The sequence below is a fragment of the Antennarius striatus genome, chromosome 8 (assembly GCF_040054535.1).
Source record: "Antennarius striatus isolate MH-2024 chromosome 8, ASM4005453v1, whole genome shotgun sequence".
Taxonomy (NCBI): domain Eukaryota; kingdom Metazoa; phylum Chordata; class Actinopteri; order Lophiiformes; family Antennariidae; genus Antennarius; species Antennarius striatus.
Window position 1 is genome coordinate 6,287,569 of NC_090783.1, and position 12,706 is coordinate 6,300,274.

Sequence of the window (12,706 nt, forward strand, 5' to 3'; positions counted from 1 at the left end):
TCGTGGCTTGTCAATAAGCGTAGCTAACTGTTATGTTAGCTCAAGCACAGATCACAAGAGGGAAAAGAACTCTTTTGCACATTTGACAATTTCCTTGTCGGAATGAGAGTCCCGTTTCATGTGTGGGGGGAGATTGAGCAGTCAGGTATCCTTTAATACCAATTCTTTACCCCGAACCTTATAGAGTTTCCATGAACTTAGTTACTTCCAACCAAATTGGGTCATTGTGGTGATTCTGAGAATTTCATTGCCTTGTTTTCCCCAACGCCCACCTGCAGAGGTAGCCTAAATGTCAAGCAGAAGCTATGCGATTGGTCACTCATCTCCAGAGGGCCAGGAGGAGGATTGAGTCAGTCAGGGGAGGGCAAAGAAGAGCGCAGCGCTGCCAGCTGGGTCACGGCAACCCCCCATTTTAGATGAGATCAAAGCCAGGCCGGCCCACATCCTGTCGGTGACCTATAACCCCTCTGTAGTTCAGCGCTTTGTTCAGCGTCGCTGCAAAGGCTTTTAAACAAGTCGCTGTAACGCTACGGAAACAAAAGAAAGAACGATTCAATCTGGACAGCAGGGATGGAGTTTGTCAGAATCGGGTGGCGTTTGGTGAAGAACCATCTCCAGTCTGGTTGGTGTTAATTCTGACACCCATCGGGCCCATGTTTTAGGGTGTTCTCCTTCAATGGTGACCAATGTAGTTATTTCACCATCAATGCAGAGGTTAATCCATATCTTTTCTCCCCCCCCCCCCATTTTTTGTTTTTCTTCAGGTGGAAAACGTAGCAATTTCTCCACATGCAAAGCGAAGGCAGCAGCTACAGGCCCTCTGCTCGAGATGGAGGCCTGTTAGATTCCATGAAGACCTTTAAATCTCCAAACCGAAGCCTCTAATCGCCAGAGGAACCCCCCCACCACCACCACCACCACCCTTACCCCCGATCTACTCTGAAACATAACCACCCGTTCCTTTCCATCCCTCCCCCTCCTCCCCACCCCCTCTCACATGGCACCACCACAACCAAAAAAACAAAAACAAAACACTTCACTGTTTGACTCTGCTCCCTTCACGAAGGCGCCTGCTGTAGAGACACTGAACTGACCAAGACAATCACGATCGGTCGGAGCTCACGTACGCAACCATTCCTCACCGAGAAACATCATTATGTCATCTGCGTTTCGTCAGTTTTCTTCACAATCAGCTTTACAGCAATCTATGGCACTGCACTGAAAAAAAAAACAAAACAGCATCGTAAAGTTCTCCACTGCAATGCCCAAACACTCCAAACGAGTGTTATTTTAAGTTACTGTAATTTATTTGCCACCTTGGTTTCTTTTGTACAGTTCACCAAGTTGGGATTCGGCCTCTCAACACCTCTGCCGCCCCACTTCCTGTCTTGCTTTCTCTCCCTTTTTCGAGACCATTTGGGGGTTTTCCCGCTTCGACCAAACACCTCTTTCAAGACTGCACTAAGGAAGATGGAGGGATTTCATCTCGTCCAAGAAACATCCTCAAGATGCCATTTTAGTTGGTTGCCGACCAGTTGGTGCAACAAAGGATCAATAATTTGATTTGCTTTTTTTTTCTTTTTTTTTTTTGAAATAATTTTAGACAGACTTTTATTTTGCTTTTTTGTATCTTGAACCCTTGTTTCATTTTCTTGGTGTATATTTTAGTGTTTTTATTTTTAATATTGTTTTTTTTATATAGTGGTATATATAAAAATAAGCTTTGGACAAAGGAAAGCCATTTTTCTTGTTGAAGCGTCTTGCAGAAAAATTGAAACTTAAGGCTTCTTTTGATAACTATTTGTAACAAATAGTGACCTCAAGTCTTGCTCAGATGTAAAATAATGCTCATTGTGTGTACTTTTTAAAACTGTCAGGATATGTCAATTTTCTTGGTATTTTTGCAGGCAACAATAGGACAAAGGCGGGAGTAATAGCTCAGAGGCCTATATTTTATTGTTCTAAAACATGACAAATGAAGCAGATATATATATTTACCCCAGCACTTGGCAGTCTCTCTTTTATTGCAATGGACCTTTGTCTTTTCTCTCTAGTAGCTAATAGTGTGGTCTTTTGCCATGTTGTTTATTCCATGCAAGCATTTCTGTAATATTTTTGATTTTAATGTTCTATTTTAGTATTACATGATGACTTCCTTCTTTTTAATCATGTTTTGGGTCACTCATCTTGGTATAGCACTTTGCTTCCCAAGTGGTTATATTTGAACTGTTTTTTTGTTTTGTTTGTTTTTTTGGTAAGAAAAATAAAAAGGCACCATTGGCTCATTTGATCACTCGTGTGGTAGAAAGACCAGTGGCAGAGGTAACAGTGTGTGTCCTTCTTGAAGATTTTAATCTCACTATGACTGGTTGTTACAGATATACAGTACTGAACATATTGGTGTAAAAGTAATTGGAACACTTTTATATACACACACACACACACACACACACACACAGTAATGAAAACCTTCATCCAAATACAATGTCTTGTCAATTGGATAGGAAATTCAGGGTGCAATGCATTCTTTCAATATATAAATGTCCGCTATTCAATCTGAATACAGTTATACCTCAGCATACATTCTTTTGAGTTACGTTCTCAATTATACATTGGTTTTAAAAAAAACAAAAAAATGTAAATCAAATTTACATCATTTTACTCCACTATACGTCAGTCCACCTCAAATTGTAAAATATTAAACTATTAAAAACGCTTTCCTGTAAATAATAAATTAGCCTGTAGCATCCCAGTGACCCACAATGTAAAAAAACAAAAAACAAAACGCCTGAAGACAACACTCTTGACATTTTTTCTGTACTATATGTCTTTCTGCAACAAATATGGAATCGTTGAATCATTAGTACAATAAGAATAAAAAGATGTACATCATTAGCCTGGAAGAAGCGGCTGAAGCTAAGACGGCGACCTACAAGACTGCCACGATTTTTCAGTACTGTATTAAAAACAAGTTAACTGCAAGCTTAAAATATTCATTTTCTGCCACTTCATCCGCCATGGCGGGTCACGGGGAGCTGGAGCCTATATCTGCTGGCATAGGGTGGGAGGCGGGGGACACTCCGGGCACTACGCCACTGCGCCGCGGATCCACACACAAGGACAAACAACCGTGCACACACACTCATTCCTACCCTACGGGCAATTTGGGACCGGCCAATCAACCTGAAGCGCATGCTTTTGGAGGTGGGAGGAAGCCGGAGAACCCGTAGAGAACCCACGCAGACAAGGGGGGAACATGCGAACTCCGCACAGAGCGGGACTTGAACCCGGATATCAACCAAATACTATTGAAAATACATTTCTAAATGAAGTACAGTCCGGAACTGTGAATGGTTATCTTCATTTCAGACTGGAGACAAGTTAATTCGATTTATGTCGTTTTTCGACTTACGTTGCGTCTCCTGGAACGAATTAATGAAATAAGCCGAGGTCAACTGTACCTGTATTGATTCTAAGTCTTTTCTCAGTATAACAGCTCCCCCTAGTGTCTATTTAGGGTAAATAAACTAAATGGCAAGACGCATTAATCCCACTGTGTAATCATGGAAGAGTATCTGACAAATGATTCCTCTCATCTATCCAGTCAATTTGTCTTCATATATGTTTGTGTTCTGCTTGCATTTTACTTTACTTGACTGTTCATGTCCAATATTGTATTAATACACATATGCATAATGTTTAGTTGCTGATTCTGGATTTCTTAAATGAGGGCCTTAAATTTTTCATTTCTAATACTTTTTTTTGTGTTGTAGCAGTGTTACTTGCTGAATACAGAGCATTCTTAATATGAATGTAATATCTGGTAGGAACTTTAAACGACCTTAAATTTTATATGATTCCCACGTCAGTACACAAACAGGTTTTTCCTTAGCTGGATATTTAAGCAGCAGTGGGGGGGCCATGACACAAAGACAATTTTGTTTGCTTAGAACCCAACATCACTTTCAGGCATCTACTGGATTGGTCAAACTCAGTTGAAGCTTCAAATAAACCATGCCATGGTAGTAATATCCCATTAGCAGTAGCAATAAATACTTGAAAAATGTTTTATGAGGATGGACTCATGCATCACCTCATGATCCAAGATCAAGAAACAGTAAAATAAAAAGGAAGCCTTAGGCCACATTAACAAAAACTTCCATGACATTTAAACACTATTGCTGTTGTTGAACGGCTGCCAGTAGAGGCATTGAGGTTTTAAGCACAATAGACACTGGCTGTTTCACTCCTCTGACAAATACAGACAAGTATTTAAAATATTTATTTAATCTGATTCCATCTCTTCACACAGGAGCACAAAGATATGGTCCATGAGAAAATGGAACAACAGACAAAAGTCTACCTATAACTTAGAGGTCACAGGCACTTCATAAGTTCCAAGTTTCCATTGCTGATCAACCTTTGTTGGGTGGCTTATTTCACAAGTTGAAGTCTATCTTTAGAAAACTAGCAACTCTAAAATTTAAATCACTTATACTTGTAGAAACCTTCTCCAGACTTTCTGCCAAATTTGCCCTCTGCAACCAGCTTGTTTAGTAGTTCACTGGGAACAAAAAGTTGGTTTTCGGAATCCATCGCATTCCAACCTGCAAACAGGAAGAAATGACTTTTTAAAATGTATGATATGAATTGATTGCTTCCCATTCAGCGTCTTACAATCAAATCGCATGACGTTATAGTTTCCTAGTAGCTTACTTACCATCCATAATGAATTTTAAGGTGTCTAGTCCAACGTAGTCTCCAAGCTCAAAGGGTCCCATAGGATAACCTGCACCAAGTTTCATGGCAATATCGATGTCTTCTTTAGAGCCATGACCTGAGAAAGACAACAAAGAAGTCCCATAAAGCCCCTTCAAGCACATTGTGATCTTTGTAGGGTACAGTACATAAATTAAATGGACTTCATTTTAAACATAGTAATGGACACTTGTTCCATCTTGGTGTGGCTGATGCAGGTAAACATACCTCTTTCATGCAACCGGATGGCCTCCATCATGTAAGGAACAAGCAGGCGGTTTACAATGAATCCTGGTGTGTCCTGAATAACGAGATGATGGATACTGCTGTTGAATTCATACAAATACAGCCTTAATGACCTGAGATTGGACCGTACCTTGCAGGACACTGGTGTTTTTCCCAGTGCTTTGCTGAAGTTCAGAAGGGAATCGAACGTCTCTTGGCTTGTTGCCGAGGTTCCAATGACCTAAAATAAATGACTTTTTATTGATCATTTTATAAATGTAACCTGTTATTCTTAATAAGTTATTGAGATTCATAGGCAAGGAGAGTTTCTCTCCACTGAACAGAACCAAGGCACTACTTGCTGTAGTTTCAATGGCCAGTACATGGCGCCCTTCTGAAAACCTTCTTATCAAACAAACTGGATTTTATATTTTAAGCATGTTGGAGTTTCTTCAGCTAAAGTTATGTGATATAAACCAACCTGACTATGGTGCACAAACTAATTCAACACCGGATTCTTCTTGATCCTGCCTCAGTCTTAAGCACAGGAACCAGAAACATACAGCTGGTATGTGTTCTGTTAAATACACAAACATATGTGAAAGCAACCACACTGATTAGATTTGCACCTCTACAAGCTTCATCATGGGGACGGGATTGAAAAAGTGAAGACCGCCAAATCTGTCCAGCCTGTTGGTGGCGCTGGCGATGTCAGAGATGGGCAACGAGGATGTGTTGCTGGTGAAGATGGTGTGTCTGAAAACAGATTAAGAATCATAATAAAAGCAGACATTTAATTTCTGTTCAATTAAGTATGACATGTACTTCCCTCTCAGAAACTGACTGATTTGTATTTCCTTAAAATCTCTTATGTTGTAAACTTGAACCTAGCATCTCAAATCCTCCTGTTCTAACATACATGATACTGTAATCATTCAACGATGTTTATCATAGCAGTTCGTAGTTGTAATGTATACATTTGGTGTCTCCTGTTTCTTAGGCCTTGAGGCTATGAAACCGTTATATTGTCATTGACGATAAAACAGTTATTGTGTGTAGAGAATGCGAGGGAATGGTTATGTGTGCTACAGTAAAATCTTTCAGAATCCACTCAAAATATATAAGTTTCTGTGATCAACATGAGATGCGTTACATCAGCACTATCAGCAGTTAAATAAGCTTTCAGTGTCACAGCACTTGTTTAACAGAAACAGAAAAAGGACAGGGCTTACGCTGGAGCTGCCTTGTCAAGCCGACCAAAGACATCCTGTTTGATTTTTAGATTTTCCACGATGGCCTCCACCACCAGATCGGAGTGTTGAACTACAGACTCAGCATCTGTAGACGTCGACACGTTTTGCAGTACACTCTGGATGAATGCATCGGCTGCCTGAAACACACCAGACCAGACCAGATGCTGCAATTTCCACTTCCTTACTGTTTAGTCTTTTTAATTTGGAGAGGAGAACTGAGTCTCACCTCAGGCTTGTCTGCAAACTTCTTCTTCACCACTCTCTTCAGGCTTCCTTCGATTCCTTTGACAGCCTTTTGTAGAATGTCGTCATTGGTGTCCACCACTGTCACAGAGTGGCCAGTTGAAGCAGCAACCTACAAGAAACAAATTATTATAATCATTTTACTCAGCTTGACATAGTAATGATTTTGATTCTGATTCCTTAACTGACTCCTCAGTGAATGTAAGCAACAATCTACTGGAGGCTAAATAAAGATCAGACCCCCGAGACAAATTTGTGTTAATTTTAAAATGTAAGATCGTTCTGAGCTGACTCCTCAACACGTCTCGTCATCACGACAAGATAGAGTTTAATGTTTGACAAGTATTTCATAACTTCCTTCGAGGGTCAAAGAATGCCTGTGTGTGTGTAGCAAGAGAATAATCCATGATGTGAAATGATACTTACTATTGTCATTTTTTGGTCTGAAACTACAAAGTCAGTGACACATGTAGCCCTCACAGGTTAATAAAAAAGTGAAAGACAAATGCCAAAGAAATGTATTACTCAGCAGCGGGTGAAAGGAAGGTCAGCAAATGTTTCTCCTCTGTGACCTACATCTGTACTACCTCATTGTTTACGTCATCTTAGCACAGAAGAAAGTGTTAAAGAGATGCATTGACTTCATCATTCTGTCTTTTCTCATGCCCTTCAGATCTGACTTTGATGTATTAAAATATCAGATCTGCAAACAATCGTTTCAAATACAAGCAGCTCGTCAAAGTCCAGGTCATGTGTGGACTGTATTGATCACATTACTGATCTTCATACATACATGATACTGATAAACGCACATGTTGCAGCAACGATCCAACTTCATTTCAATGCCATAACTCCTGCTGTACGTTTGAATACACTGAGAGATGATAAATCTTCCTGTGGTTGAATCAAAAACAAAACTCGAGAAGAATCTGAAGAGTTTCTGTCTGGTCGATCGCAATGACAGCTGGCTAGCTACTGCGAGGCTAGTTGCTAGCTAAGTGGCTAACGCTCCGCCGGGTGTCGGGGCTCACCTGAGCGATGCCTGCGCCCATTTGCCCTCCTCCGATGACGGTTACGTGCTTAATAGCGACATTCCTGACGGCGGAGGTGGAGAACCGTCTGCAGAAATGGTGGACGAAGAAAGCCATGTTGTGTGTGTTAGTGTGTGTGTGTACTGGACGTGACGTGAGACTGGCTCTGGTTCGGAAACACGCGGAAAGTAGGCGGAAGGTTACCAGTCACGTGATAAGGAGCGCTCCAGGCGGTGGCCTTAAGCACAGATAATGAGAGACCAGCGCGTTCTGTATTTAAAATATTATTTATTAACAGACGGTAAGAAATTATTGCCAGAAGACTTAAATATTTGTTAAAATGTTAATGCACAAAGATCATAAATATTTAAATACTGATTTTTTTAAATCGTCTGATCAAGGTGGAGGTAGTTATGGCAGCTGAACCATATATAGTACCGAGGTCAGTAATATTTAAAATTTAAGTCTACGTTTATTGCACCAAAATCTGTCCACTTTTAAAGTAGAAGAATATCAGAGTAGAGCCGCTGCTCCTTCACGTGGAAAGAAATCAGTTGAGGTGGTTTGGGCATCTGGTGAGGATGCCTCCAGGGCCCCTTCCTAGGGAGGTGTTTCTGGCACGCCCAGCTGGGAGGAGACCTCGGGGCAGACCCAGGACCAGGTGGAGGGATTATATCTCAACACTGGCCTGGGAACGCCTTGGGATCCCCCAGTCAGAGCTGGTGGATGTGGCCGGGGAAAGGGAAGTTTGTGGCTCCCTGTTGAAGCTGCTGCCCCCGTGACCCGACTACGGATAAGCGGTGGAAGACGGATGGATGGATGTCCATTAATATTAATGAGAAATTTAACTACAGCCATGCCAATACACGCGTACCATGGACTAAGAGTCAGAGTTAGAGATTGGAGAACCAGGATGATGAGGGGAAAGGGGCCACTGGAACAAGACAACACATGGATGAGGAGTGAGATGGATGGAGTAGAAGATTGAGTCATAATAACAATAAATAAAAGTCAATAAAAATCTCTCCCTCATCCTGCTGAACTCCACACTCCTTTGACCAGAGCCCTCACTTGTACCTGGATCCGCTGGGGCCACTCATCCACTGTGGCCCCTAATCCTATTGCCTTTGAAAACAATTGTGCTTCTTTTTTTTCTTGATTTTCCTATTAAATGAAATGCTTCTCAAGATTCTTCACCACCTCACTTGTGCTGTGATAATGGGAACCCCAGAGCCGTTTCCTATACAGATATATTCATGGTTATTTTGTTGTGATGTCTTGAAGGAGGGTCTGACATAGGGAACTTAAATCTCTCTTCACCCGTCCCCTCCAGAATGGTTCCAGTATTCCAGTTTTCGTTCTTCCAGTTTTCCTGTGTGCTGTCATTCCCTTGTTATTTTTACAGTCTCTCACTCATATTCCAGTTAGAGGAGACTTGTCCTTACCCCGTGTCAAACAATCAGGGTTGGGGTTAAAAAAACCCAGATCATATATAAACATAATTATGAATAAATTATAAATATATAACAATGCAATAGTCTTATATTAAATAACATCTAGTACATCATTGCTATCATGCAATATGTCATCTTCTGTTTGTTCTTCATCTGCGACGGCTCACACACACGGTATAAGAGCAGGGTGCCAGCGTCAGGCCAAACCGTCCATGGAGGGGTGGAGGAGGCAATCCCTCTGGGATCCTGAATCTAAAGGCCTGCAGTAAGTCGGTGACCATCAGGAACAGCTCCATCTTCGCCAGCTGTTCACCCATACACACCCTGCGACCTGAAAGATATACATCAGAAGAGCTTGGTTGAATTAAATTGATTAACAGATCAATGCTTCAGATATTTAGCCTGTATGGAAAAGGAAAAACATACCGATCCCAAAAGGTATGAAGCACTCCTTCTTTATTAACCTTCCCTCGTCATCCAAGAAGCGTGTAGGCCTGAAAGTATCTGGGTCATCCCACACGGTGGGATCTCTATGGACAGACCACAGGTTGGGCACCAGAACAGTTCCTTTGGGAATAATGTAGCCTCTGAATTCTGGAAAAAAGAAGGAAAACAAAAAAAAAACTTTGATCAATGGAAAGATGCACATGAACGTATGAGAAATCAACTGAATCCAGCTCTGAGTTTATTTTTTTTATCAGTTCAGCATTACAAGATGATTAGTTAATGACACTGGTCGATGTTAAAATCTACCTGTTGTCTCAGAGGCCATGTGAGGAATAGCCAGAGGAACTGCTGTTGTCAGTCTCTGCACCTCCATGATGGTGGATTCAGTAAAAGGCAAACTGCCCTTATCAGTCAGGGAGGGGCCCCGATGCATCCCCAGCACTTCATCAATCTCTGCCTGGACCTTATCTGGAGTCAAAATAATAAAAGTGAAACAGTACTAAGCGTCTTGATTCTTTTATAGAAATGCATGGAACGCATGTGAAAATTATTTAAACATGTTGTACCGTTACTCAACATTCACTGTCCCCCTCCAAATGAAAATGATCTCTAAGGGCTGGATATGATCTAGTTACCCGTAGTGGCAAAAAAGCCCTGTCTCACTATGTTAAAGAGAGGTGATACAGAATCCACATCCCGGATCCAACTCGGCATTCAATCAGCTTCATCTTGGGCCACAATCTTCTCTTACAAAAATGAAAGCAAACTCATCTGAGAACGTTTCATGATATCTTGCAGACAATCAACCAAACATGGATGTTCACATAACATTTCTCACCTTATTGGTGGAGATCTTTGTATAATGTAAATTAAAACAGATTTTCCCATTAAAGTTTTCAATGAGAACTAATTATCTATTTTTTATTCCTTCCTTTCCCCCCTTCACCCTACTCGGATCTCTGTGTTGAATAAAGTCAACTATCAGGCTTCTTCTGTTCCACACGGCTGCTGGGGAGTTCCACCTATTTAATTCACCTGGTGCAAAGTCTTAGTTCTCGCTATCTTGCAACACAGACCTTTGGCACCCCCCACTGGTGGAACACATATCTACAAGTTCAAGAGACCTTCATTTTTCCACACCTGAATACAGATGAAACAAAAAGATCATGCAGATGGCATCCAGTAAACAAAAGTATCGAGACAAACTGCTTCGAATGTCACATTCACCTCTACTGAAAGTGGATCAGTTTAGGTAGATAGTTTTTGCTTTCGCCTATGTCCCACATCCATACAGACATCATCTGAGGAACATCAACCCAACAAATTAATTATTAATCCATAAGCAATGTTGATTTTGATAAGTTTTTTGTCTATATCATTAACAATTCACTACTCTTAAATGTTCTTATTCGTTACAAACCTACTGGTACATGAACTCGGATCAGATGTATTGTTCTGGATGGCCAATATAGAGAAATAACAGGTTTATTCCTTCCTCAGAACTGGATAAAATCAGACTGGAGTCATTTCAGGCTTGCAGGTGATGGTATCAACAGCTCTGCTCCAGTGTCACTATGGATGTCATGGTGATACATACAAACAAGGTCTACCTTTTACAAGAGCATGCAAGCAGTTTGAACAGAACCGGCTGCATGGACAGTGACTAATTTTACCTTGGATATCAGGATACGAGACCATGTAGAGAAGAACCCATAAAACAGAATTGGCAGTGGTGTCAGTTCCAGCAATGAAGAGATCTCCTATTATATAGAAGAGATAGTCTTCAGTGAAGCTGCTGTCCTCTTCACCAGCAGCTTGCTTGGCCAACATCTCCATTAAGTACATATCTGTGAGATCCCTTGGGTTGTCAGGGTCTAGCGTTTCCCGATGCTCTGTAATAATCCTCTTCAGAAACACGGCGATGTCCCTTTCCACCTGCCGTAACTCCTTGAAAACCCCAAAAGGCAAGTAGTAGAGCAGGGGACAAATGTTGATGAGGACCGCATGGCTGTTCACAGAGATCTCCAGTCCATGAATCATCAGGTCCATAATGGTGCGGAACTCGTGATCTTTGTGATGGAAGCGCTGACCCATGATCATCGAGCAGATAACGTTTGACACAGCGTTACCGATTAGTGGGGCCGGGTCCACGCCGGCTCCATCGGATTCCTCACTCAGTCGCAGTAGCTCTGTTGTGAGTGTGGCCAGGCCTTCCAGGATACAAGGCTCCAAGCTCAGCTTCCCCAGGCCAAAGTTTCGAAGTGTGGCGTGGCAAAACCTTCGCTGCTTTCTCCACACTGGCCCATAAGGTGCAAAGACTATTCCTGAAATCCAGTTAAAGAAGAGCTTCAATGCTTTAAAGGTTTATTTGCACAGCACATTTGATACAGTCAGAGTTTTATGATTACAATATCCAGCTTATTTGGTTTACATTCATAAGAGATTTTTGAGTGTGATCCTTTAAGATTTTAAGACTACTTTTTTATCAATCTGCTGTGTTTATGTCCTGAAATGGAAATGCCTATCTTTACAAGACAATATACAGCAACTCCACACCACCACAAAGTACAACCCGTAAATGATAAATCACGTCAGGATAAACTTGACATACATGATCTTTGAACGCACCTTACCTTTATGCTTGGTCATCATAGTGATGACAGGAATGTCTGGTCTGTCAGAAAAGACCTCGGAATGGTTGGAGAGAGCATCCTTGACCACTTCGAAGCCATTAAGCACCACGCACAGCTGATTCCCCACGAAGAAGCTGTAAACGTTGCCATACTTCTTAGCTTGTTCCATGAAAACTACCAGCGCGTTTCTGTCGGTTCTGAACGGTTTCTGCCCGATTATTTTACGGATGAAAGCGGGGACAAGAAAGCCGCTTAAATTACCAACAAAAGGCCACGGTTTGGGGCCCGGTGGAATGTTTGCGAGGTCCCTTCGTCTCTGATGCCAATTAAGAAGGTAATATACCATTAAGAACACTATGACCGCGACATGCAACGACCCGCAGCTGCCCAGGTTTTCCAGCCATGTTAGCGAAATCATTTTTAAAAAAAGTCAGTATTATTGAAAACTATTAACGTTTTACGGTGAAGTTTTCACAGGTGGAAAATCCTGCAGGCTGCAGCTCACGCTCTTCCTGTTGTGACCACGTGATACATTTATTGGCTTCTTATTGGTCGACACTGTTTAGGCTTGCTGTGATTGGTGCACTTCACCTCCGCGATATCCAGCCCTTTAAAATGACATAACTTTATTTGTATAACAGATTTAAAGGTGACACACAAAG

The 12,706-nt window shown here is 41.5% G+C and overlaps 3 protein-coding genes across 8 annotated transcripts in view; 1 reads left to right on the forward strand and 2 right to left on the reverse strand.

Annotated features, from left to right (window-relative positions):
• lef1 (lymphoid enhancer-binding factor 1) overlaps positions 1-4,164 on the forward strand; it is a 41,942-nt gene extending 37,778 nt beyond the window's left edge. For all 4 annotated transcript variants that reach the window (XR_011036909.1, XM_068321526.1, XM_068321524.1 and 1 more), the window contains exon 11: positions 765-4,164. The gene's annotated coding sequence lies outside the window, so the exon portion shown is untranslated. The remainder of the gene's footprint in view (positions 1-764) is intronic.
• Positions 4,165-4,267: 103 nt separating this feature from the next.
• Positions 4,268-7,688, reverse strand: hadh (hydroxyacyl-CoA dehydrogenase). Of its 3 annotated transcripts, none has more exons than XM_068321527.1 (8): positions 7,511-7,688; positions 6,463-6,591; positions 6,216-6,373; positions 5,613-5,739; positions 5,135-5,224; positions 4,987-5,059; positions 4,721-4,837; positions 4,268-4,607 (listed from the first exon to the last, which is right to left on the reverse strand). In XM_068321527.1, the coding sequence occupies exons 1-8, from the start codon at positions 7,625-7,627 to the stop codon at positions 4,489-4,491; spliced, it is 930 nt and encodes a 309-aa protein (XP_068177628.1). In that variant the 5' UTR covers positions 7,628-7,688; the 3' UTR covers positions 4,268-4,488. The 3 variants fall into 3 exon arrangements, with proteins under 3 accessions (XP_068177628.1, XP_068177629.1, XP_068177631.1); XM_068321528.1 differs by lacking the exon at positions 7,511-7,688 and adding an exon at positions 7,273-7,447; XM_068321530.1 differs by lacking the exon at positions 7,511-7,688 and adding an exon at positions 6,906-6,932.
• Positions 7,689-7,882: 194 nt separating this feature from the next.
• Positions 7,883-12,502, reverse strand: cyp2u1 (cytochrome P450, family 2, subfamily U, polypeptide 1). Its single transcript, XM_068322173.1, has 5 exons — positions 12,045-12,502; positions 11,085-11,735; positions 9,718-9,879; positions 9,391-9,558; positions 7,883-9,295 (listed from the first exon to the last, which is right to left on the reverse strand). The coding sequence occupies exons 1-5, from the start codon at positions 12,460-12,462 to the stop codon at positions 9,114-9,116; spliced, it is 1,581 nt and encodes a 526-aa protein (XP_068178274.1). The 5' UTR covers positions 12,463-12,502; the 3' UTR covers positions 7,883-9,113.
• Between the last annotated feature and the right edge of the window lie 204 nt (positions 12,503-12,706).

Excerpts from the sequence above, each read along its gene's own strand:
- hadh (XM_068321527.1), bottom strand. The coding sequence starts at position 7,627 with ATGGCTTTCTTCGTCCACCATTTCTGCAGACGGTTCTCCACCTCCGCC. Across the intron at positions 5,225-5,612 it reads CCATGATGAAGCTTGTAGAG|GTCATTGGAACCTCGGCAAC; the intron begins GTGCAAATCTAA and ends CATTTATTTTAG. Across the intron at positions 4,838-4,986 it reads CATCCGGTTGCATGAAAGAG|GTCATGGCTCTAAAGAAGAC; the intron begins GTATGTTTACCT and ends TGTCTTTCTCAG.
- cyp2u1 (XM_068322173.1), bottom strand. The coding sequence starts at position 12,462 with ATGATTTCGCTAACATGGCTGGAAAACCTGGGCAGCTGCGGGTCGTTG. Across the intron at positions 9,880-11,084 it reads CTCGTATCCTGATATCCAAG|ATAAGGTCCAGGCAGAGATT; the intron begins GTAAAATTAGTC and ends TTTTGACTCCAG. Across the intron at positions 9,559-9,717 it reads CATGGCCTCTGAGACAACAG|AATTCAGAGGCTACATTATT; the intron begins GTAGATTTTAAC and ends TCTTTTTTCCAG.